The following is a 26727-nucleotide window of genomic DNA, read 5'->3' as shown; positions in this document are numbered from 1 at the left end:
TCAGTGGTTTGCATTTTCTGCCATGACAGAAACGACGTATCTGTATTCTGAGTATTGCCAACTCAGTAACAGAATCAGGCGAAAACAATGAAAAAAAAATACAGCCTATGGCCATATTGTAGCCAACATGAAATATCAAGTACATCATTCTGAGAGGTAAAAAAGATAAGCTACCACTACCAGAATTTCTCCCTTTTTAGAAACAGCTATTTCTTCCAAAGAAAGTGTATAATCAATAGATATCAAGATGTTATAATCACAATACAATCAAAAGAATTAGGCAAAGTAGACAACAATAACAAAAAGAGAATAGGTGGAAGAGCTTACCCTTCAGCTGAGCTCACCACAAAACACCAACAGAGGTGATCTCCAGAAGAGATCCTTCCCTACTGGTAGCCAGCTCTTCAATAGGTCTAGGAGGGATGGAGCCAGGCTCCACCCCTTCCAGCAGCACAGGTGAATTGCCTTCAGCTGTGCTCCTCTGTCTGACTCACGGCTTGCCTCAGGTGATCAATCAGAGGTTCAGGCCGTGACTCAGCAGTTCCCATACAGAAACTTACTGTGTTGGGCTTCGTACTGGGCACCGTGATGCTGCAATTGCTGACTGCGCCTGTAACAGCCCTCTCCAGCCTTCAGAGCTTGCTTGAACAGCTTCTCTGCTTCCACAATAGTTGTTGCTTCCTCTTCAGCCAAAAGAATATAGGCAGTGGCACATCTGCAGAAATGTCAGAAGAACCATGAGAAAGTTGCAAGAAGTAGAAACTGTACAAAGATATGCAGACAATCAAGCATGCATTGAATATGGAAGCAAAAGATTTTAGTGATACATCTTTCTCCTAACCCTTTGTAAATAGTCAGGCAAGTAGATAATGACTTTCATGTTGATACTGTATCATGCAGCAGCCCTAGTAAACCTACTGGAATATGTCCCAGGAAGTAAAACACTGTTTCACTAAGCAATATGGACTAAAACTCATTGGAGATCAAGACTGGTTTAACGGAAACATAAAATGTTTCCATTATTGCAGTGATATGAAAAGAAGGGATCTCTAGAGATCATCGAGTCCAGTCCCTCTGCTAAAGCAGGTTCCTTGCAGTAGTTTGTACAGAAAAGCATCCAGGTGGGTTTTCAGTATCTCCAGAGGAGACTCCACAACCTCTCTGTGCAGCCTGTGCCTGTGCTCTGTCATCCCTGCAGTAAAAGTTTTTTCTTATGTTCAGATGGAACCTGCTGTGGTACAGCCTGTACCTGTTGCCCCTTGTTCTGTCAGTACTCGAAATGAGGCCTCAGCAGGACAGAGTACATGGGAAGGATCATCTCCCTCAATCTGCTGGCCATGCTCGTTTTAATACACCCCAGAGTACCACTGGCTCTCTTGGCCACAAGGACACACTGCTGGCTCATGGATCTACAGCACTTTCAAATATCAGATCATGAATGTAATTGTAGAGGTCCACCCCCCACCCCCCCCCATAAAATGATAACCGGGAAATTTACTTTAGGAATACAGGAAAAGGTGAAATGCAGGGGGGAATCACTTCACTCATCTTTCAACAGTCTAATTTAGAACTATCTGTGTTCCTCCTCCTTTAAGGAGCATCTTCACAAAGCCATTCATTTCACCTGTGTAAATCTCTCTCTACAAGCATGATGATACGCTGAGTTGAGAAGCTTCTCTCATTGCTATACAAGGAGCTGAGGTAACTACTTTGGATTTGACAGACACAATTTTAACAGCTGAAGTTAGGTGGGACACAGCATGCTGATTTCTTTCTGATACAAACAGCTAATACAAGGAGATCCTTGTTTATACAGAAATGGAATCAGGCTGCTGCTGTCTCCTCTAGCTGTGTTTCACACAGTCATCTATTGAGGAAGTGGTAAAAACAAGTCTGGGTGAAAATAAGACTCCATATGTGAGTAGAATGGAATAGGTGAATAGCTTGCTAAAGCCTTTTAAGCTATATGCTCTCTCAGTTAAATTGTGGCCCAGGAACAAACATTTATTTATTTCCTTCTAACGAAACTAGTGAAGGACAATCTGTAAGGCATCAGTTTATGCAATTCTACAATGCAATACTCTCTGACAGCAACCTAAGGGAGTCTCCCCACTTTATGCACTTTGGCAACATTTGTACAGTATGCCATGCCAGCAAAGCCTCACAGCACTGAGCTTGCTGTGGGATCTGAGAATGCTACATTTCTCATTGGGAAAATAAATAACAGACTGGAAAAAACAAAAGTCCCAAAATATTACATCATTTTCTCTCACACTATCAAATGAATATTTCAGGAAGTGTTTACGAGTCCCTTCTTTTTGCTTCTGTTCAGGACAACTGAGAAATCCAAAAGGGAACTCTCTGTCTCCATCCCACAAATAAACATATCATGGACTCACCAGGAGGCAACATAATTAACACTTTTCTGTGCTAACACAGGGCCTGATCCAAAGCCCGCTGACATCAATGTGAAAACACCCTATTGTCATCAGTGCCCAAGGATCTTCTGGGTGGCTAGCACCACATACAGCTGTGCTGCTTTTCCTCCCACTGCTGGACTTCCTGTGGCAGGCCAGTAATCATGGTTAAAAATTACTGTAGTAAAACCCCTGCCCTAAGCTATCATCAAATGGATTTTTAAATGACAGAAAATAAATGTTAATGTTGTTGTCACTCACTCATTCAATTCCAAAGCTTCATGTGCTGCAGAAATTCGGGCTTGGGGGTTTCTCTCTCTCCAGGCTTTTTGCATTACTATTCAATAAACCAAGCAGAAAAGGGGCATATCAGTCATTATAGCATTAACAAGGAAAATCTATTGCATTTCAACAACAAAATTTACTGTTCTCAGCCTGACTCACTGCATAACATTTCAGAGACCTCAGCAATCAGTCAAAAGACATACAATCAAACGCTGAGCCTTATTCTTTCATTTAATCACCTGTTTTCCAAGGGACAATCTGACAGATTGTGCCATCTGCACTGTTACACGCAGACTGAGTAAGCAGCTTTCTCTTCTTGGGGAGGTAGATTCCATGGGGCACAAAAGAATACAAGCATAGTTGGGGTTCCTATTCCAGCTCCTTAATGTGCAGTTGCTTTAGGAGTATGTTAAATGAGACAACATTCAGGCTAATTAAGATGACCTCATAACCAGCCCATGGTATTCAGAAAATAGGATTCATGTTTCTCCTGCGTCAAAAAAAGCACAGTATGCTCTCCTTTGTAATTACATCCACAGAATATAGTGTCCAACTGTCAGTATTTCTTGTCCTAAGAGACAAAGAAGATTTGCCTCTTCAGATGCAAATTCTGATTATTAAAATATTTGTTGTACATTTTAAGCTGAACTGAAGTATGCATGTGGACTTAACAATAAAGGCTTAATACAACTAAAGCTGCTTATATGAAATTAGTTTCTAAATGTGCTCTCATTTTTTTTTTACACAGCTTCTAACTACAACAGGGAATAAAGTACAGGACTCGGATTTTACATAAGCTGTCTTCTGTCAGCATAGGCTAAGTGGAGTCTGGATAATGTAGTTCAGTTTACTACACTATAGCTGGAGGCAAATTAAGCTATATCTGTTTGGAACTGCTGCAAGAAATGGGAGGAAAACATAAATCCTTATTTACGCTTTTAAATGGTACCTTGAACGACTCCAGAAAGAAAGTAGAACATAAAAGTGACACAAACTTGAAACCTTATACCTACATAGAGTCTTGCACAAATCTAGCATATCAGTATTAGAACAGCAACAGCTTTCCAGGCATGACCTAACTTTGTCTTCCTCCATCTGCCTGACAGAACTGATGTCTGACTGTACTTTTCTTGCAGCAGTTCGAAGTAATCATTAACCTACTGGTAAAAATGGTTGTTCCCAAAGTCTCTTACTAGCATCAGCAGGCCGTAAATGATCGGTGTCACATGTAAAGAATGTCTGATGGTCCTGTGCTGAAAGATTCATATCGTAGTAAGTCAAAGGTTCTCTTCCTGTTACCCACGTATACCTGCAAGCATGCCAACAAAGAGACATTTTGGTTAATGAAGTCACATTTAGCAAAACATATAGGAAAGAAGAGTCCTAGCTGTTAGACAGGCATAACCCACTAAGGAGCCAAACTCCTAACCAACACAAACACACTGCATTTCATTGTCCTGTGATGGAGCTACAGTAGCTGAACGTAAGCGAGGATGGTGGGAGGTAATTACTAGCAGTGGCTAACACACCTATTCAAACACTAATATCACACAAAATCTAGATATAATTCATTAGTTTATTTGCTATAGCTGATCTGAACAGAATTACTGCCACGTCTCACTGTGCCACATCATACTGCACTTAGGTTTTCCAGTTTTTCTAACGCACCAAAAATTACAGAACTGACAGCTGCATGTGTATGAATTTAATTTCCTTTTCCTTCAGAAACATTTTACAAATTGTAGGAGAGCCTGGCATGATCAAAAGCATCCACAACAGTTTTTCTGTTGCTGAGTTAGATTAACGGAAATGTTCAATTAAGGTCCTTAACCCAAATCCATACCTGTAACATCACAGCACTTACCGATTATATTCAGCTCCTCTGAACAGATTTAAGGGATTTCGCCAGACTTTGCATTCTGTGATAAACAGAAACACACAACAATGTATCTCTCCCAAATTAAAACTTGAGGTTTATCAGAAACATTGGTTACCTTCTAATGAGCCTTAACAATCCCACTTTATTTTCTGTAGGCACAAATGGAAAAAATAAAGAGCATGAGATGCAGGCAACCTGACTGGTTGCTCTTTTCTTTTAAAATGATAATTTCATTGCAAGTCAGTGTTAATAAATGACATCATTCCAGACAAATAACATCCCACAAAGCACCAAATGCCAGGTGAAAACAACACCGTTTAGTGCTGGGACTCACATTTACCATAAGGCAGATCTGAAAAGGGCTCACACTGGGTTACTGCACTGAAAAACAGCAATTAACTCCATCCCCATGGACTTGTTATTCCTACAGAAGAACTTCACTGCTTAGTTGATACTGTAAATCACTGAAAACCTCAGCTACAACTGCCAATTTTAATCCTTCCTTAGCTTATCCATGGCAACATCTGCTAACCTTACTTAAATCATAAGCACCCCAGCGTTGACAGAATAGTCTAAAGTTGATTGGCAGAAAAAAGTCCATTGCAAAGGTTTGGTATTTCACCCATGTCTCTCAGGGGAAAAAAAAAATAATAATAACTGCAAATTCTTAATGCTACAGATTAGGAAGGGATAAAAAAAAAAGTCATTTAGAACTCCAAAAAAATCATAAAATTAGCTTCTAAAGCTTTTGAAAAGCTGAGCTCTTAATTACAGCTTCTATTGCTTTAATTAAACACCAGATTTGTTCTCTTGATTTCAATGAGGACAATTCACTTCAGCAAAGCTAAGGCCAGAATGAACTCAGCATTTGCAACAAGGACTCAAGAGGCTCATTGTGAAACCCAGTGCTGCCTTGCCATGTTAGTGGATGACCCCTCATCCATTACTCTGCAAAATCCCATCAGGAGAATTGAACCTGCAGCATTTTGCTGGCTGTCCTCCACCACCAAATGTCAACCAGCACATTTTTCACAAAGAGGTTCCATAACATCATTTCTAAACAAATCACTGCAGCAGTTTTCAGGAAGTATATAGAGTCAGCAGGACGTGTACCCTACTTCATACAACACTCATAAGTTATGTCAGGTCCATTAAAGTACAAGACAAAATGACAGGCGAAGCCTTCCTCTGCTTTCATGGACCTGGCACTTCGGAGTATGAGGCTCGAGTGTCAAGGAGAGAAAGTATTTTACAGAAACGGTTTGCCATAATATAAAACCACTTGCAGCTACACAAAAAGTCAGGCAGCATAGGCGGCAGGACTTCAGCTTGGTCCCTGCACTGCGTAATGTGCATCAAGCACTGACATGGGGAAGGGAATTTGTTTGGGAAGACTAAAAGCATTGATTATGCATCTGTGCCTTTCAGCCAACCACTCCAGGGTAACCAGTGTTGGAAAGCTCCATTGGTTTACTCAGCAGAAGCACTCAATCAGAATTCTGCTGTTCAGTTGTGCAGCCAGAGGGTATGGCTGTTTGACAAGCTTCAGTCTGACAGCCTTTCATAATACAACTTTCAACACACAGTAAATATTAAATTAGTATCAGCCTCCTCAGAACCAGAGCTACAGTTCAAAGGCTTGGCTTACTCTGCAACAAACAGTATTTGGCAACAGCTATTTGATCATTCTTTTCCCTCACCTTATTCAGACTGAGACAACAGGACTCTAATGGAGCACAGAAGCACTGTAGTAGGGGAGCTGGGGAACAAGAAGGGGAAGCTCAGAAGGCATATTACCATCTTCTGTCCTAGGTCCTGCACCTGCCTGGCTAGTTAGGCATGATGTGCTCTTTGCTGCTTTTGTCTTGGTATCTGCTGGTACTGTGGTTTCAGTACAACTGCTCTTCCAGTGTTCTCAAAGGCAAAGGTACCTACTGGAGTATTCTACAGCAGTCATACATCTACACGGGGAAACATGGCAAACCAAGTACAAAAGCCATCTTCACTCTGCTTGGCAGTGAAAGAAATATCCCCGCGTGGATTCACGATGGGCTCAGAAGGCTGCTTTTTCTGTTCCATTATAACTTAATAACACACTGCACCTATTTACTGAATATTGCTTTTTGAGCTCTCTATTCAATGGTCTGGTTTTGAGCATCCATATCTGCACGAACAGCAGCTCTCACAGACACGCTGCACACAGACACTGAGGGATCTGTAGCACTGTGTGCCTGTGCACTGAAGGCAGAGCCATTCCCTGCCTGCTTCTTTATATCAGCAAGTCGAGATGCTTGGCAGAGCCTCATTAGCCAAAATACTGCGCCTTCTGCTTCAAAATGCCCAGAGTTATTTCAGAGCTGCTGAAGCGTGACTGAAGGCACTGATGAATGCACACAGGTGTTTCCAAGCCATCCCATGCTTTCTGCCAGTTCACCCAAATCTAATATCCTGCACCACGCAGTGCTGCTATTCGTGGCCTCTCCTCAGATGGGAATGACAGCAGCTGACTTTGCAGTGCTATACCAAGCCTTCCCTAAATGGAAATACCCAGCAGAGTGCAAGGAGTTTTGAGGCCGCTTACTTTATTTAACTCGTGAGTTCAAAGCTAATTTCTCCTTGCTTGTTTTCATGAGGAACGCTGAAGCGAAAGTTGCCAGGTACAGACAGGAATAGCTCAGCTGCTTAACAACACATTCTCCTTAACTGAATATCTTCTTTTTTGCACACATTTCCCCATTTGTCAGTTCTGCGCCTTGCCCAGAGAGGCACAGATGGCAGCAGAGGAGCGGAGCGAGCCCTCAGGTTTCAGAGCAAGCAGGAAGACGTGCTGGTAACTGTGCAACACACAGCGGACTGATTTGGAAAGCAGGGATCAGGGTGAGCAATTACTGCGCCAGTTCTGTACTTTATCTTCGGAGAAACGCCAGAGCCCCCTGGCACGGCGCGGCGCTCACCTGACACGCTCTGCCTGCTGGAGTCCGCCTCGCCGTTGGCGGCGTTGGCCGCGCTGGGCGCGCTGTTGTCCACCCCGCCCAGCAGAGGGCGCAAGTGGCTCACCGAGACCTGCTCGATGAAGGACGTCCCGTACTTGCGGAAGTACCACCACTCGAAGATCTGCAACACACACACACGCACGTCAGCGCGCCGCTCGTGACCGCCGCCAAAGCCCGCCCCGGCCCGCGCCCTGCTCCAGGGTAGCCTCAGAAAAGGGGCTTGCGGACGTGAAAAACCTCGGTAACAAATCCCACGGAACGCAATCCTGTATCTTTTAAAGCTTCGCTGTTTGTTTTGAGGTTTTGTCTTATTCCCGACCCCGGCTTAGCACACCAGAAGGTGATTCACGTAGCTCCACCTGGAAAATCACAGCCTAAATATGCTGCATTTTCACAGAGGTATTACATCCCTGGATAAGAGCAGATCTTCAGGAAACCACGCAAACCTTTGGAAATGGGGACTGCTTCATACAAATAGGGAAACGGCTTTGTAAAGTCTGCCGGCAGGAGTGCACCTAACGGGCTCTGCAGCTGCACCCCCACCCCCAGCAAAACGTCTGCGTCCCAGCAGAAACACAACCCAGTTAGACATGGTGGTTTCGGTCTGTGGAGAAGGCAGAAAGGCTGTGCGAACACACAGAGGTCATTTGGAAAGCTAAACATATGCTCACAGAGAAATCAGAACATAAACGCATCCAGATCTTTGTGAACTCTGCATTCCAGGCAAATCGACAAAAGCCCCACAGCCTGTGTTGTCACCGTACTCGTTCCCTAGGATAAACCTGTAGGACACCATGGTGGGAACCTTGTGAGCCGGGGGCAGAACTGTCAGGGAATCTCACGGTCCCTGCTTTGCCCTGTACACTTCTCAGGCACCCATCAGTGCGCTGCCTGCCTTTCTCCAGATGCTAGAGGTGGCAGCTGGGGTGGTAAAGGAGAACCTTTGGTTTTAGTTGCTCTCGTGCCCTTACTAACACTGCCTAAGGGGCTTAGAATTTAAATCTTGTGATCAAAGAGAACTTCATAGCCTAAGCAGCCAACACATACCCAATCATCAAAGAAAGACTGTGCCATAAGATACAGTAACAGCTCAGCTGTGAATACGTGTTTTTGTTTGTCTTTGGAAACTTTGAAGCTTGAACACAAGTCAAGCCACAGCTGTACATGTCCAAATCAAAAATTATAGTTTTGTAGAGACACAGGACACCAAGTAAGAGGATCACAAAATAACAAAATCTGTAACAAAATCAAGGGCCAAAGTACAGCTGCCCAAGCAGCTACTCTCAACTATCCAGCTATAGACTGTGTCAACAGAGCTTCATCCTTTGAGATCTGCCTTTAAAAAAAATAATACAAAACCATAATGTACTAAATTCCTTTACATTATCATTATTACCATCATCATCATTATTGTTATTTCGATCCTAATCAGCTTTTACATAAAACGTCAACAAAACCTGGAGAGAGTGCTTTTAACCCCATTTACACTGCAAAAATGTAGACAAGTCGGGAAACTGTCACACTGAATTTCAATGAAACTAGGATACAACAGAAAGAATGTATGTATGAAGGTGACTGCTACAGTGCAGCTGAGTGACTGAAACTTGTCAAAGCTGCTGCAGTTTCAAGTTTCTCCCTAGTCTTAAAAATATATTAATTATGCTTAAAAAAAGGAATCATTGTTGAGTGAATCTAGAGCTAGGGAATGTCAACTAGATCTCAGTGCATATTGTCTCTCAGGAAATGAAGCCATAAAGCATCATCACAATAAGTCTTTGCTTGGAGTAATTTGTTCAGGGTATATGAGAGGATAATCTGTAATTTGATGTTGAAGTCAAAACAATAAATTGCACAGAATCTTCGCACCTTTGAAACCTGACTTCTACAAATCAAATTTGATTTCTAGCTATACCAGCCAGTTTAAAAGCAATGCGAATCCAACAAGCTTTTGACAGACAGATGAGAGATCATCTGGCATAATAATAGCTAACTACAAGGATTACTTATCCACAGAAAGAGATCTGGATCAGAGAGGAAAGTGGGGAGAAAAACTGCCTCTGAAAGCAAAGGTGGTCCCTTTAGAAAAAGGTACTGGTGGTGAAAGGTGCCCCTGCCCATGGCAGGGCCTTAGAACTAGATGACCTTTGAAGTCCCTTTGAACCAAACTCTTTCGTGATTCCATCATACATTTCTCTCACATACATACATATACTTTCAAATCAGAACAGGGTCAAATATCTCTGGACTCCCAAGGGGTCTTTGAAGCCTTCACAAAGGCCAAGTTAAAATCTTGTTCTGAGCATTTCCAGGTTTGTGTGTTTAGAAATCCACATCTAGAGTTTATTTTTTATTCTGGTAGAGATCATACCTAATGTAAGAATATTTGATCTTGGAAATGTAATGATTGTAATTGTAATTTTTGAAATTGTAATGATTTCTAGAAGTGCATGGCTATGAAAAAACAGCTGGTAGTTAACAGAGATATTTAAGTAAAATAGGAATTGGCTAATCACTCATAAGTCTCAATGCATTTCAGATACTTATTATGGACTTTTTTTTTGCCTTTGCTTCTCTATGCAAGTACTTTTTTCCCCCTGCACTACGAAAAAAAAACCATTCTCTTTCATATCTCTGCTCTCACATGGAGGCAATCCCAGACTGCTTTATCTCTCTGTGTAACAACAAACATATTCTGCATCACTTGGCTTATCAGATCTTCCTGCCTCATTTTTCAGACCAGATACTCCACCAGAAATGCATCAATTCGCAAGGGATGTTTTTGATGGCTGTTCTCACTGGACTAAATAGCGATGTCTATCAGTGATATGAATTATGCTTTCCTGTTTATCATATCCAAGACAGGAGTCCTCTCTTATACAGCAAATACTCTCTGTAGTCCTCACCCAGAGTGTGTACTGAGTCTTCAACCAAAACAGTAGGAAGTTCCCTTGCAGGCAACGTCCACAGCTCAGAGTTCTCATTCAGACTTCTAATTAGGCATCTATGTCTCCAAGGAGTAAGGGCTGGAATACTCTTGTAATCCGAGGGCTGGTAACAACCAATCTAATGGATCTAACTGAGGCTTACTCCCTCGAGGAATAGGATAATGATAGCAGAAGATTCAATGGTTAAGCCTCTCAGATAAAAAAGATGGGAGAGCAGCACATGCTTGACTGGCTCAGTCATCCAAGTTGCTTTTTAGCACACTGCCCAGACTGCGACAACTCTCCCAGACAATGATTGGGCATGTTTTAGGGATATCACAGCCCAGGGGCTGTTTCCAGTAGACAGTAAAGGAAAGATCCCTGTTTTGGTAGGCAAGAGTGTTCATCCATATGGATGTGACTATACAATGCTCTTGGACAAAGAAAGCCTCTTGGCTGTTTATTTAAATTCTGTTTATTGAGCTGCTAGGGATAGCCAGTTGACACACACAGATCCTACAGTCCTATCCAACCTGATTCTAAGAAAAAATTTGCCTCTGACCATGCTCTTAGTGTCCTCAATGGCAGTTTTGAAGACAATGCAGCCCTATTCCTTCTGAATGAAATTCATCAGTTGAGCATCTTAGCCTCTGCTGCTGGTTCTGGGATTCCTTAAATCAAAGAGTAGATACATACATTGCTAACAACCAGCTTATTCAAAATACCTCTGTACTTACATTTTACCCACCTCTGGAATTATATGGCCTATGTGTAATATTTCTCTCAGCACTGGGTAGGCTCCACTTACTTGTCTGTAGACTGAGGTATAGACTGTACTCCTACAGACTTTTCCTTTCTCATCTGCTGGCAAACACTTTCAGTTTCTTAGGCACTCTCTCCCATGGACAAATTTGCCCTTCTTGACCTGTCAGCATCCACTGAGCAAGTCAGAAACTTAGAACAACTACCACATGCCAGTTTTCAACTGCCAAAGACTGTCCTTGTACAATTGTCAGACTTTCAGGAATTACTGGGAATGCCCAGAACTCAGTCACCTCTGCCTCTCTGCAGCAGACTACACAAAGGTAATGAAACAAGCAGAAGAATGTTTAATATCTAAAATATATATATATATATATATATATAAAAGACAGGTTCTTTCTGCGTTATTTAGGTCCTCTTAGAGACATCCTTTACTAGCACACCTGTGATAGGGACTCACATAGACTGTGCCTGCACTTGGGCTGCAGCAGACAGCCCAGCTGCTCAAGACTAGGTAGTATAGCCTCAGCATCATGCTCTACCCCTGTGTTGACTGCCTTCCTAATTCTTATCTCCAAAAAACCTGGTATTTGTTGAGTTTATTGCAGAATGTTTCTCACTGTGTAGCAGAAAAAGGTTATTTACCCCTGGAGTAGAAAAACAAAGCATTCTTGGTTGACATTCAAGACTGAGATTCACTGCTGCTGTGATTCGTCAGAACTGAGACTCTATCAGCTTGCAATGCAAGTGCCACCATTATTTTGCTACACAGCTTCCACCCCGGTGCCAACATGTTAGATATGCAGCCTTCTTGGGAAACCTCAGTGGCATGCAGAAACACAGTGCCAGCTTGCAGCATTTGCTGGACAACAGTTGTGTTTCATGCTGCCCTACCTGTGAAAAACTTCAGCCTTTCTTAAGACACCAGGTATAATACAGCAATGTTGTATTCTGTGAGTCAGAATTAGTTTTTACTGATTTGGAAGTAACTGTGGTGGAATCAAGTTTCTAATGCAATATTTTAAACTGCAGCTTGGGACCTAATTTGATTTCTATTTTTAACATCTAAAACAGTGCAGGGATGAATTAAATATCTGCTAAGTTGTTCATTTTAAGCTATGTGCTCTAAAGTAATTATTATGGAAGAGAGTTGAAATAGAAAAGACTTCTGTGCTATTGTTCTGTGCTATCCAGAAAAGTCAAGAGATCTTAAATTCTTGCACCATATCACTTGGCTTACAGTTAGGCCAGATTTTTACCTAAACATTGAAAACAAAGTAAGAGACAAAATAAGACAGGAGAGGAGTGTTTTGCAAAGGAGTCACGTAGCGTGCAATTCCCCAAACTGAACTCTGTAGAGTCATTGTTTCATGACCCAAACATGGAATAGGAAAAGCATTCACTTTCCCATCAGTTGCCACACTTCTGAAATGATGGAAAATTCCATCATTTCAGAACCTGCAGAGCTGTGATTTCTCTTTCTGATTAGGAACTGTAGCCAACCAATAATGGAAAGAAATCAGCCAGCCCATATGGTGGAAAATTCCAAGGAATATTAGAACATGTAGTCTGACAGATACCCTAGCAATGTAGATTTGTGAAGAGAATGTTTATTTTACGAAGGGTTTCATTTTATACTATCAGCAGGACGACGAATCTTTAGAACTGCAGATGCTGCGTTGTGTGACAGATAAGTGGGTGGTGGTACTGTGGGCAATTCAGTCTGTTACAGGGCCATTGGTAAACAGCAAGATTATGAAGAAGTAATAAATCTGAAGCATAACTGGGCTAGTGACTAGCTAGCACTACCATTCCAGCATCTACCCAGCTGTCCTTCCTGATGCCTGGGCTATTCAAGTTGCAGTTTCTTCTTTCCATGACCATCTCAGTTGAGCTCTGTTTCCAGCACTGAATTTACACACCATACGTTCCCCTCAGCACAGACACTGGTCCCTACAGTCTGATTACTGGCTGTCAGCTACCTGGCCTGTTTATCTTTTGCACATACAGAATGGTGGCATATAAGCATCAGACAAAAACTGACAGTAGTAGCAAAGCCCCAAGAAAAAGGCTTTCAGAAGAGAACAGGCTTTTAGTTTTCTTTGTCTTTGTCTACACGTCTATCACTTCACTGCTCCTTTAATTTACTCATAAAGAACTTTGCCATGCACCACTTACTGAATTTTTCTGGCTAGGGATCACTCCATTTCATCTCTTCTATAGATGCCCTTTTCCCCCTTCATCATATCATCACTACATCCTACCTGCTTCTTGTACTTTCCATCAAAGTATTGCACTTAGAAATTTCTTGCTCACAAGTGTCTTACTGAACTCCTTCTTCAGAGGTTGCCTTCACGACCACAGCACAAAGTGTACTACACCTGTAATCATGCCATACTCAGGGAATTTACTTACAGAAAATTTAGTCTTTCTCTAGGGTCTTAGCTCCTGTTTGATTCTTTATCTCCACAGACACAGGCTCTTTTTTTCTTGCTGACTCCTCCAGCTGTCTTCCCCATCCAACAGCAAGTACAGAATTGTGCCTGTGGAACCCACGTATTTCCCTCATTCCTCAGCATCTCGTTGGTGGGACCTGGCCTCTTGAATCCTTCTTTCTTCTGGGTGAGATTACTGAGCTTACTGAATTTTACATTCAGTATCCTCTTGCTGTGCATATGAGTAAATGAAGTGCACTGAACAGAACCCAAGTCTTATAGGCCTGCCTCCTGAGCCTCAGTGTTCACATTCTGAACCAACTGATGTCTCCAGAGCTCTGTCCTGTGCTTTGGGGTTCAATCCATATAATCTCGATGAATGCCCAAGGTACAAACATTAAGTAATTGCCTTCTGCTACAAATAAGTCCCAGAGCAAGGCAGAGCAGCATGATGCTTTATACCTGAAATCATCTAAGTGATGAGTCTCATTGGCATTTCTCTGTCTACATCCTATCAAGGATGGCATTTCTCTGTCTACATCTACAATAAATAACGTGGAAGTAAGTGAGAAATCGTTTGAGGTCAGCAGATACACAGTGATGCTGACCAGCTCCTGGTGATGTTTCTCTTTTTCCATTTACCACCACAGTAACGAAACACCTAAAACTGGCCTTCTGGTCTTACAATTAAGAGCCTAGTTTGGTATGGGGAGGGAAGGTCTACAGCTTTCATCCAGCAGTTTTTAAAAGCATGCACTTGGTTTTAGACACAGGACCTAAGGCTGATAGAACAAAGTAAAATAAAGCAAAGATGACACTCCCTTCTGTCAGTTAAAAGGCAGCACTCAGTATCCAGGCCCAATATAAGGACAATATCCTAAGTACACCTTTGGGATTGTTAAGATTATTTTTAATTTCAGTTTGTTTCTCTGAAAATACTGAACAAAATCCAGAGCAAATGCTTTGTTTTGTACTCCTGTGCTATGATAGCATAATGATTTGTTCCATTATATCAATATGTGTGCTGAAGCCCTCAGGTATTATATTCTGGAGAAGGTTTTTTTTAAAGGGTTTGAAAACATTCATTAGACCTTTAAACAAATAGGCAGACATAAATTGAGAAAGATTATAATAGTAAAGATCTAAAATAATCATCCCTTTGAATTTTTGCCCTAAAAGAAGGTTCATTTCTACCATTCTGTTTGCTTTTCCTCTAGTAAATCCTGCCTTAGCTTTCTAAAAGGAGCAGGCTAAGCTGAGAGAGATGGTGCCTCTCCCATTCCTCTTATCACCACTCTCTTTATTTCTGTAGTACCTGTCAACAAAAAGGCTTACTGCATAAGCACTTGTTCTGATTTATTATAGGGTTGTTTGTTAGTGGGACACAGTGTCCTTCAAGCTTTTTTTTCTTTTAAGGCATACTGTGATGAAGTATTTTCCCCTTTTATTTTCCCCACAGAAATAGTGCTAAATGTATGCACTGCAGAAATGTTAGATTAGAAAAAAAATATGGCACCCATTAAAGGTCTAAAAAAAAAAAATGACACCCACAAAGTCTAACATCCCATTCTGGATAATAAAATACATTGATAAAGTAGTATTAATATATCCAGTACTTACCAAAATAAGTCCCGAGATTAATGAGGAAGTGCCCGTCAGGGCAACATAGAACTTGGGGGTTAACGTGTTCAAAAACATACTCACTGAAAAAGAAAAAGAGAGGAAACCATGAGTACAAGAGCAGGACATGCTCTCCTTTTGTGTCTCCTCTTCCTCCCAGCTGTTCTCCCACTCCAATTAAGTTATGAGTTTAATTCTGACAAAAAGGTTTAAAGAACATCCTGTTTCATCAGCCCAAAGCAGCAAAGCTGAACATTAGAATGCCACATGCCGAGTTTTCTTTTCACTGCAGAGTCCATCAGAAGGCAGTGTGAAACAGTTGCACACACAGATGGGTCTTTGCCATCCCTGTCAGCGTTCCACTGCCACTGACTGCAGGATTCCCCACGATGCATGGAAGAGATCCATGCCAGGGTTGGGTCAGTGTGCTGCCTTCAACCTTTCAACACCCTGCATGATCCTGGTGAAACCACCAAGACAGATTTTTTAAAACCTCTTACTTTTCATTGCCTCCATTTGCTTTCATTATCTTGCTTGGAAAATAGGAGATAACAGCATTTCCCTAACCCATTCCTCTGTATTAATATTTGTGGACCACTCAAATGGTACAGCAATAGTGAATAAGTGCATAAAACAGGTTATGAAAAGACCTAGCAGATCTTTTGATACAATTATGAAAAAAACCACCAGCACCACCACCAAAACTAACAAACAAAAGCAACCGACAAACAAACCAACCCAGGATAACTATACAGATAATCTGAAATCCAAGGCAGAAGCAAAAGCTCAACGAGCTGCAAGGAATAACAAATCCATTTGTACGCGTTCCCGGAAATTCAAGCAACTTTTTAAGCCATTCTGGAAGCTGCTGAGAGAATCATCAGGCAGTCTTGCTCAGCCCCTCATGGAAAATCCCGATGGGTTTAAGAAAATAACATAATCTTTTATTAGTTTTAGGATACTCTTACAGAAGCTGCTAGAGAGCATTAGAGTTCTTTTGCTAAATCCCAGATGTATTAAGAAAACTTTTCAACTACCCATCAGTTCGTTACTTCTATCTTCTATGAATGAAAGTGCTGCCCATTAAACTACATAGGAGGTTACAGCATCATCTGTGAAAAACCTCACTTAGTCTTACCCTTAACCAATCCTGAAGTACTTCTTATATATTCATTTGTGTACATTCATATACACATATTTGTACGCGTATGCGTGTGTGTGCAGGCAAAACACCCTTGCATCTGTGACTGAGGAGAGAACAAACAACAGTAAGCAGGCAAGTTTAAAGGCTTCGAGCAGATTACTGAACAGGCATTTAAAAATGATGATGACAGAGTTGGATATGTGGGCAGGAGGCCCCCAGCTCATTCTGTTCCCTTCAGAAATGACACTTGCAGAAATCAATGAAAACGGAGCCAAAAAATGAGGAGAAGACAGCAACAGCATGATACAAATCATCAAACATACAATTAATTTTCCATGACCAATAAAATAGAAAATTGTTTTCTAAAAGTGATTGAAACCCTGCAAATCAGCTGCTTTGCCTGGATTTCAGCTATTTACTGGTTTTAGGTTTTTTTTTTCTTCCTTTTCCTTGAAGATGCCATAAATAATTACAATGTATCACGTTGTGCTTCACTGGAATAGCACTAAGCACACAGCAAAGGTCTAGTCTGTGGGTTTTAATTCCATCTAGCTTTTCTTTCACAGATGAGAATGGTGCTACATTGTTGGCTGGAGTAGATCTGCACAGCGTTCCCAATCTTAACATGTGCCATGCAGCTACACCGATTTATACCAGCTCTGGCTCAACAGTTGGGATTTTCATACATCTCGTGGCTTTTTTTCCTGTTCCCACTTATTATTTTTTTTAAGGCCTAATACAAATCGGCTTTGAAATAGCAGTCCCTGCCTATCCCAGTCCCAACATCCATGAAGAAAGAGGAGGAAGAGAAACACCACAATAGCTTCAGCATCTACAAATGACCCACGTGTCCTTTGGAAGAAACACTGCTCATTCTGGAACGCAAATGTAAAGCAGAGACATAGTCAGTGTCCCCGGGGATATTTCAGACAGCCAGTGAAATTGTTTCTTCTGCTTAAGTCAAGACATTCCCAGGAGACAGTGCCCTGTGAGGAGCATGGCTGTGCATACCCTGCAGTAATGTGGAGAGCTGAGCAGCAGGAGTCCTTACAGAGGGGATTTCACTTCTGTTCCTATGCCATAGGCTCGTGGAATACTGGAATATTTCCAGTTAAACTGGAAAGAGTACCTTGGAAGAAATTTGATTTCCAAGAGTATTAAATACAAAACCCTAAAAAATTTACCAAAGCTGTGAAGCCACCTACACCTGTCATGTTACAGAAGATTCCACAAAGGTAGCAATGAATATAGATATTGGATATTTGCTTTTAGTTTCTATCACCTCTTTCACTAAGAAATGTTGCAGAGAGAATAAAATAGCTTAAGCAGTGACAACATACTCACTTATCATTACCAACTGTCATCAATAAGAATCACTTTGAGAAATGCATCCACATTTGGAAAAGCCTTCCCCACAAATTAAACTCCAAGGTGCTCATCAGTAGAGCGAAGTGAGTAGAATGCTGGTAGTTTCTGTCTGTCACCACATCTGCTGCAAGCGATTTATACTGATTTATAGACATCAATCAGATCTGAATGGAGATAGGATTTTATTTATCTTTTGCTTGCACCAGTACTGCTGCTTTACTTTGCTCACTGTACAGGGGCATCCATTCACACTGCTGCAGTTGCTCCCTTTTACAGCTTAATTCTGGGAGCTGGCAAGGTGAGCAGGTGCAAACTGGATGCTCTCAGACTGCACAGACCAGACTCCCTGCTCACCAGACCAGCTCTGTTCATTTGCTACAGTTACACGCAATTACAAGAGCTTCCTATCTTCCCTGTATCTCTAATCCTTTTACTGTTCTTCCCACTGATTAATAAAAGAATCTTCTGTTCCATTACGGAAACTATCATCTTCTGCCAATTATTAACCACCTTCCCCATTCCTCTGTCTCTGTAAATACTATTAACCAAAGCAAACACTTTCTAACATAAAACACATTTCCAAAACAGTAAAACTAAGCACTGGAGGATTTGTGGTCAGACTTTTTTAATGCTGAAGTCAGTGAGAATCTAGTCATCATTTTAATGGAAATATATCAAGTTCTAGTTATTGTAATGTTAATCACCGAAGTAAAAATCAATTCACTTCTGAGGTTATCTTATGTGCATCTTTATTAAAAAAAGAGATAAAAAATATTTTTTCATATATAGTATTCTGACACTGAAGAAATCACTATCTGTGTTAGCTACCTAATTTCTACATCCCTTCCTGCACCTACATTGGACCCAGACTTCCTCCAACGTGTTGCTGTAAACTGGATACCATCAGATAATGCTAAATGTCCATCTATCTAAATTTGCATAGCAGGTTTTTTTTATCTCTATTTCCCCGTAATGAAATAGCAGGAATGAAGAGCCTGAGAATTTTCTGAGAAGCAAGAGCTGAAATGATGACTGCAGAACAAAGGAGCCAAGGAGAACACCACAGGTGGCTGTCTTTCCTTAGGAATTCGTAACATGCATCCTATGGCCAATTGTTTGTGTCCAGGAAGGGAAGATGGCACACACTTAGCATGGATTAACAGCTTTCACCTGCAACTTGGTAGCATCAAAAAGGCATATAACTAATATCCAGAAAGAAAACCTTGCCTATATTTAACAAACGCCTGATGTGCCTTCACTGTCAACTCATTTGAATCTATGGTTAAATCCCAATTTCTACAGGCTTTTGATGATGAATGATTTATTTTAGGTGTGTTAGTGGAGATGATGGAATACAGTAGGGCCTGTGTTTCTGTAAAGAAAGCCAGCATGACCTATAAACACTGTCTAAACAAACTAAGCATGCCTGCTCATGAGAGGCTCCTGGCCATAAAAATAAGCCCCCTGCCTTTCTTCCCATCTCTATTGCTTTCATTTTAATCATGCTTGACTCATTCAGAATAAGGCACTCTTTACATTTCCAGCATTGCCTGCATGACACTGACAAATCATTCCATCCTACTGTATAACATCTAGGGAAGGATTATTATGTCATTGTTAACTGTGCACGCTCACACAGATGAATTTAGACCCAATTCAATTCCTGGCAGGCAGGCTAATAAAGCACTCAAGCAGCAGGCTGTTGAGGCTGATAAAAGAGGAGACTGAAATGTTCTTAAAGCTGATGCCATCTCCTTAGGGGTGGGAGCACTGCAAACTACTGGCTATTCCCAGAAGGACAAAAAATGGCAATGCTGTTACCTACTTCTGTATTTGAGACCAGTTTGTTTGCCCTGAAGAGTGATAATAAACAATTAATAGCAGTGTTACAACAAATCATACACACAAACAGCCACAGCAAAGAAAAGACTTCATCATTCGTTGTACTTAAGAGGAAAAATCATCACCTAGACAGAATGTTATATTCTGAAAGAGTTAAATAAACACCAATGACTTGGAAGAAATAAGAAGATGCACTGTAGACTCAGAATTAAAGATCAAGCCGAAAAAAAATCCAAATATATTGAAATATGCATGAAATCACAGCTTGTTTTGTGCTGGAATCTCCACGCTCTTTGGTGAGACACAGTTTCTCAGTACAGCAGCAACGTTTATGAGCACGAATAATTAGGAGAAACAGACAAGCTTACAGTCACAGAGCCCTTCTTGTGCACTGCTGTCCTTACGTCATCATGGCTACAATTTCCACGTCACTAAGAAATTTCACTGTCTCCCCCTCCACAGAATTTGCTTAGTATGCAAAACAATGAGAATTCCTAATGCCAGTGCCAGGAGCCCAACCCCTGCAGGATGACAAGCTAAAAAGATGCTGTTGTTGAAGGCCTCGGGCACTTCAGCTCAGCTGCTTTTCACTACAGCAATCCCCTCCAGCTGCCGTTCATGGTGGCCAGCTTATTTCACAGTGGCCCCATGTGGATTAATGGAGTCCCCAGTCCAGAGCTGTCACAGCAGAGCAGAGCTGATCTACCCAACTGTTAGTAAAGAGTGACATAAAGTTCAGTTATTTTAATGCCTGTATAAAATCCTCCTCTCTGAGTAGGAAACGCTGCATGCTCTGCACTAACTGAACTATTTATACATAACCTTTTTGAAGGCTCAAGCTGAATCTCAGAAGAATTTCAGCAATATGGGAAACCATGCTAAGGTCACGCAGAATTATGCATTCCATACTGTGAAGGCCTCCAGTTCAACACAGCTACAAACCACAGCAGATTTAAAGTTAGCATGGGATACTGCCTTAAGAACAAAATTACAAAAACAACCCCTAACCTAAAACCACAGACAAGAAAAACCAAACAAAACCTTTACCATTTATCAGGGTTTTCCCTGGGAAAGCTACAAAGATTGCATTTTTTTTTCCCCCACTTCTTCAGACTGAAGAAAGTGAACATTCAAAAGTTTAAGAATCTGGTGAATTGAGGACTATTTTTACTTGAGTTGTCGTAAATTCTATGCAACTTCCCTCTTTAAGATCTTTTTTGTCAGTCTCTTTTCAAATCTTGACAACTTTTGACACTCAGAAACAGACATGTGGCCATTCCAGGCAGGAACAATCCGTACCTCTGTGCTGTGCATGAGGAAATCCAGATGCCACTCACTTTGTTCAACCACCCACACTTGTCCTAAAGGCATGAGGCTGAACAGGAGTCACATTCAGACATCTGGAGCCTCATCTCATGGCCAGTGATCTATTGCTCTGGGAATGCTGGACCACAGCCCAGGTGAGAATAAATGGTGCTTTGCTAAAAGGTATCTATTACTTCAGATAACTAATGGACTCTGAATAGCGTGTAGAAAGAAGGGTAGAAGAGTCAAGAACAGCAAAAGCAAAAAACGCACATGAGAAATTGCAGATGTAACACGAATGTAAACAAAAGCTATTTCTGGTTTGTGATCAGAGGTATCTTTCACTGGAGAGAAACCACGCTGTCAATGCTAACAGCTTTGGTCATTTTGGGAAGCAGTACTGTCAACAAGTTATTCTACAGTATTAAATATACCCAGAGCCTTGTCACAAGCTTGCTGTCACCATTCATGTATCTTCCCAGAATTTCCTACTCCCATGGAGGAGCGGCAGCAATCGCTGCTCGGCCACAGCCCAGAGCCCAGCACATCACAGTACATCATTGCCACAGGGTGCATCAGTGCTTCAGCAGCTGCTAATAATAGCTGATGCACTTTCCCCCAGGCTACGCACAGATACAGGACCCAATATACCGACCCCCCCAAACCATTCTCTGGTATGAATTTAAATACTAAAATCAACATAGGATAGGCAGGCTCCATCACAGTACTTTGCTGTTCCATTTGTCTAAGACCATGACCTTTTTACCTTTGGGAAGAACAAAGTAAAAAGAAAAAAAGATCAACTTTCCTTCACAGAAGCAGCCACTATCATGCAAAGTAGCTGCTACATTTGCTTTCCCTGCCAAAGGATGGGGGACATTTCCTCCTACATTCACAATGCAGTGGTGACATGAGGTAATTACACAGCTCCTGTTAATTGTAGAGCACGGTGACTGAATACCAAGACTTGCTAATTATTGGCAGCAAAAAACTCTGTTTAAAAAAACTGCCACCACCAATCAACCCCAGCATTTACATTTAAGTAAAAGAAAAATGAGGGAGAAAACATTTCCTGGGACCTTACAGCCCTCATCTGCCAGAGATTAAACTGTGCCATGCATTTCTTTATGGCCAGCACAGTGCCCTGCTGCTAAAAGCAAGCTGCTGCTACTAATAATGCAGGAATGGGGGGGAAGAACTGGACCAATTAAGAATGAAACACGAAGGATGAAGAATGATATGTTGTGCAAAAGTACTGATATTTGGATTTTTAGAGATGTGTGCATGTAACATCTGGTTGTTCATCGGTTCTTAGCTAAATTCTCTTGCAACATTTTCAACCTTTATTCTTCTAAAATTAGTTTGCTTGTCAGCTGATCTGAAACACTGCCAACGCCTCCCCTGCATATTTTAACATTTCAAAAAGCATAAGAGTCCTGGTCCTAATTGCTATGTAAGTGATGTACTGCATGTGGAAGGATGCTCTCAGATTTGTGAAGGGGTATTTCCTTCACCACACAATGTTACACGGTGTCTTTGGCTCTGCACACCTCCATGGGCAGCTCGTGGTGCTCCACTCCAACCACAAAGTATTCAAACAAATTCACACTGTACTTCAAAATTTCTCTAGACATCAACTACCACTGGTATAACAGAAATGATACGGTTATACCCAGTTTTTGTTTGTGAAGTCAGACTTACCTGTTTACCTTAACTGTCCCTCCTTCTGAGGCGTTACACAGATCTATGTTCTTTAGCCTCTCAAAGCTGTATTAAAACAAAAGCCAATTAACTAAACCTCATTAACTGGAGTCATTTAAGACAATTAATGGATTAGCACAGTTCTCTCACAGCCTAAGTTTTGTCCTCTCCTGTAGCAACGCCCAGGGAAGAACCAGCTGCATTGGCTCTTTGCTTTTGGTTCATTAGCTGCCTAAGAACACCCTTAACTAAAAGTTTGCCACAGTGACTAATTTAAATGCTGTAGATAACAAAGGCTAATCCACTCTGGAGAGACAAATCGTGCCAAGAGTTTTCACATCCAGCTACTGGCCTTCCACAAAAGCCAAAATAACCCCTGGCTTCCTATTATTCAGGGACTCTCAGAGTAGGTGTTCCCATGCTAAAAGGAGAGGCACATGAACAGAACACCTGCTGCCCTGCAGCCTCCTTTTGTGCCGGGCAGAATTCTATATGAGCACTAACCCTACAGACACAGCAGTGTGCATCTTCCACCCTGACTTGTGTGTTGCATCCATACGCACACAAAGATGAGGATCATCATCTTTTATGCATTAAAACACTGTCTAGGAAAAGAAAAAAAAAATCAGAAAGCATGGTTGTAATGTACATGTAATGAATCTTTCAGACACGTTTTTTCATTGTTTGTTTGTTTTAAATTCTGGAGAAATGTTCTGTTCCTGACATCTCTATCCTAACCTTGACAGCTTCCATATATAGCACATCTATTTTAAGAGTCTCTAAGATTCCGATCTCTTTGCACACAAGAGGTAGCAAGGTGCTTCTTGGAACAGAGGTAACTGGAAAACAATGTTGTAATTAGAGGCAGTAACCTCATGAAAATTCCCCAGAGATCCACAACAGCTAATATTTTGTCACTGAAAACTGATCAATAGGGCATTCGTGCCATTTGTCTCTAACATAGCTATTTTAAATTTCCACATGCAGCAGGGATTTGTTTCCAATAACTGATGGCATGGGTAGTGTAGCACAAAAAGAAAATTTTCAAGCAAGTGTGATTCATTATGGTTCTGTATCTAATAATCAATTTTCTCTTCCATAGCACTCTTCAAGCTGAGTGACTCACATAATACTCATACCAAAGGGAAGAGAAGACAAGTTCAGTAGACAATTTGGAGCTCTTTGCCTCACTTTTGGGGATTTTCACAAAAAGCACAGCACCAAGTTTGACAAGTGCAGTATGATTTCCATTGTCTATTAAAATATAAAAGGCTCTGGCAACTCTGTAGATAAAACTGAAATCTGCATTCAGGTCCCAGGTGATGCGGAGACCAACTTTGGTGGTGAATTTTGTATAATAAAAATTTTCGATAGAATGAGCTCCAGAGAAACAACTTCCAAACAAAACCACGTGAAATGGATGGTGAGGGCTCACATGGGCTGCAGGGAAGCAGAGTGCTAAGTTAGACCTTTAAAACACTATCAGCTGGTGGCCAGGAGATCCTCTGTCCCTGCAGACAGCAAGTCTTTCTCAAATGCTGCTTCCTCCAGAGGTCTGGGACATCAGACAGAACTGGTTTGGCCATGGTTTTAAAGCTTGCTTCATTTTCTGAGAGACAAATAAAACAGTGCTTAGATTATGTCATTAGCATGAACAATAAAGATGTGACTTGATTTAGCCTTTGATGAAATCCCAGGAGTAAAGGCAGCTCAATACACCCACAGTTTTTCTTACTGAATATCTGATGGTTTTAATTCCAGAAAGGAGCTGTGGATGACTTGGCTAAAAATAACTGTCAAATTGTGTTCCACACAATAGTGTCTTCTTTTCCTTTCTTCTCATTAGAAGCATGAGATCTGCTCAGAGGTGGGCCTCTTCCCACACACGGAGGGGACACAGCAGGAGCAAGGCTGCTCAAGCACCCTGCAGGCACTGGGCATGCATCAGGAGTCCAGCACACTGACCCTAGCCCTCCACTGATCCACAGCTACTTCCTCCAATTTCATTTCCTGTTATGTTGGTGTGGAGATAGAAGTGAAAAAGGCAAGACTGAATTAGCTGAACAAGGTGTGTTTGATAAATGAGATGTTTGATAAATGAGAAATAAAAACAGCACAGGGCTTCCTATACACTGTGTTCTCAGCTCTGCAGTTGTCCCAGTCAGATGCTGCACTGGCTCTAAATTGCAAATTCAAAGCCTATGTGAAACATTCAGCAGTGTCTGGAAGCTCCCACGTTTAGCTACAGCCTGCAACCTGTGAAAATAAATATATTCACCTGTCTGTATTCCCCTGAAGATATCAAGCGGGTGAAGAATGCATCCTCACATATTTTAGAAAATAACTCCGGAAATATTTGGCATGTCATGCCACATCAAACTGCAAGTAACAGCAGATGCCAAGATGCAGAAAGCAGATGAAGCCAAAAGAAGTATTTTTCTTCGTGCTTAGCAGGCTATTTTCTGTTTAGATGCTTTGCTGAAGGGAGAGCACACCTGCAGCATGGTTGGCCATCAATGTTACCTTTTGCTGTGCACACTGGGTCTCATGATGCAGGTCAGGAATTCCCGTGGCTCTGACATGAGTTATGGGAACTCCAAGTTCCTCAAAAATCAGGCCAAGACAGCTCAAATTGAATGCCTGCAACCAGAGAACGGTTTTGGTTGGGCAGGCAGTGAGTCAGAAAGGTGAGAGCTGCTGCGGGATCTCAGCCTGGGGCCTGAGCACAGAGCGAGAGCCCACTGCCTGCCCCCATCTCCAGGCACGGCTGAAGGCTGTGTAACCTGTGACCAATGTGCTCAGTGACCTGGGAAGGCCATGCACAAAAACAGGCAGTGAAAAATGGCTTGGTTTCGTCACAACCACTTTGCTTCTCTTCTGTTCATATTAGTTCATGCAGGACTAGTAACCATGGCCACATTAATCCTCAGACACAGGTGGTTAATTGCGATAATCACTGTATTGGGACTTTTTTCAGCTCTTCTTTAATTTAATATACAAGGATCAGCTTTGAACAATTGTCTTTGAAGATAAAACTTGCAATGTTTCTTCCTAATGCAGCAGTAGAAGTTTCTGGAGCTCCCTTTTTCTTGGAGTGGGGAGACTCCAGCAAAAAGATTCAGCAACTGGGGGACTTCCACTCCCTGATTTTCTCTATATGCGTGTCTGGGAACCATTTCCATCTGGCACTGGAGGGTGGGCAATAGGAAAGTGGTCTCTGAGTGTGCAGATCTTGCAACTGATTCCCCTCTGAATGCACACGTCCAAATGAGCAATGGCTTCATCAGAAAAACCCAGAAGAAAGCACTGAGAATGGCAGAATACCAAAATCAGTACAGTAATACATCCAAAGTAATGTATCCTATAGAACACTCAAAGAGGGAACAAAAATTATTGTGGCAGACTCCTTAACGCTTTCCAAAATGCCACTTGGCACAAAAGCAGAGTAAGTCTGTTTAAGTGCTTGGAGTTGGGACATCCAAAAACCCCTTACTGCTCACTGTTCAAAGAACAAAAATACCACCAAGGGAAGGGCCACTGACTTTCTGACTGGAAGTACCCATTAGAGAGATGAACACTGGAATATGTATGATAACAGAACAAGACAGAATTTGCAATAAAGTTCAGGTTCTGCCTCCTATTCACAACTGACTTGTTTGTGAATCTCTGAATGCAGTGTTTTGGGGCTCAGTTTCCATGCAAGTGCCTTGGAAAAGGACTTCAGTAACATTTTGTGAATCAGAAGTTCTCTTTTGCTGTTTTCCCTGTTGCTTCCATGGAGTAGCTTCCTAAAATGCTGGTAAAGTAAATCACTCAGACCTTCTCCGAATCAAGAAGGCGTTACAGAAGATTACATTCAAAGAAAGGTATTTCATTTAGTGCTTTCCAGCAGAGCTGATCTTGGTCCACTTGTCTCAGAACAGCACGGTAGTCAGCGCTACAGTAGTCAATGAGGCAGACTTGCCAGCTAGCATTATATGTAGGGAATGGATGATGAAGTAAAGCTCCAGAGAGGTATAAAAACAAAAAAATAACATAGCTTTGCAGCCTTA

At 41.6% G+C, this 26727-nt stretch overlaps 1 protein-coding gene across 7 annotated transcripts in view; it reads right to left on the bottom strand.

Moving 5' to 3' along the window:
* The window catches only part of ST7 (suppression of tumorigenicity 7), a 134108-nt gene that overhangs the window by 43164 nt on the left and 64217 nt on the right, over positions 1 to 26727 (bottom strand). For 5 of the 7 annotated variants that reach the window (XM_052668461.1, XM_052668454.1, XM_052668459.1 and 2 more), the window contains exons 2-7: positions 15316 to 15398; positions 7536 to 7695; positions 4567 to 4621; positions 3896 to 4011; positions 2679 to 2754; positions 561 to 715 (exon numbers count right to left, since the gene is read on the bottom strand). In XM_052668461.1, coding sequence (XP_052524421.1) covers positions 561 to 715; positions 2679 to 2754; positions 3896 to 4011; positions 4567 to 4621; positions 7536 to 7695; positions 15316 to 15398 — 645 coding nt within the window. Of the gene's footprint in view, positions 1 to 560; positions 716 to 2678; positions 2755 to 3895; positions 4012 to 4566; positions 4622 to 7535; positions 7696 to 15315; positions 15399 to 16453; positions 22335 to 22675; positions 23525 to 26727 lie in introns of those variants that run through there. The other 2 variants (XM_052668458.1, XM_052668455.1) reach the window with 2 other exon arrangements.

Source organism: Tympanuchus pallidicinctus, unplaced genomic scaffold (genome assembly GCF_026119805.1).
Source record: "Tympanuchus pallidicinctus isolate F22 unplaced genomic scaffold, pur_lepc_1.0 scaffold8, whole genome shotgun sequence".
NCBI lineage: Eukaryota > Metazoa > Chordata > Aves > Galliformes > Phasianidae > Tympanuchus > Tympanuchus pallidicinctus.
Note: the sequence above shows the minus strand (reverse complement) of the source record. Positions and strands in the feature narration are given on the sequence as shown.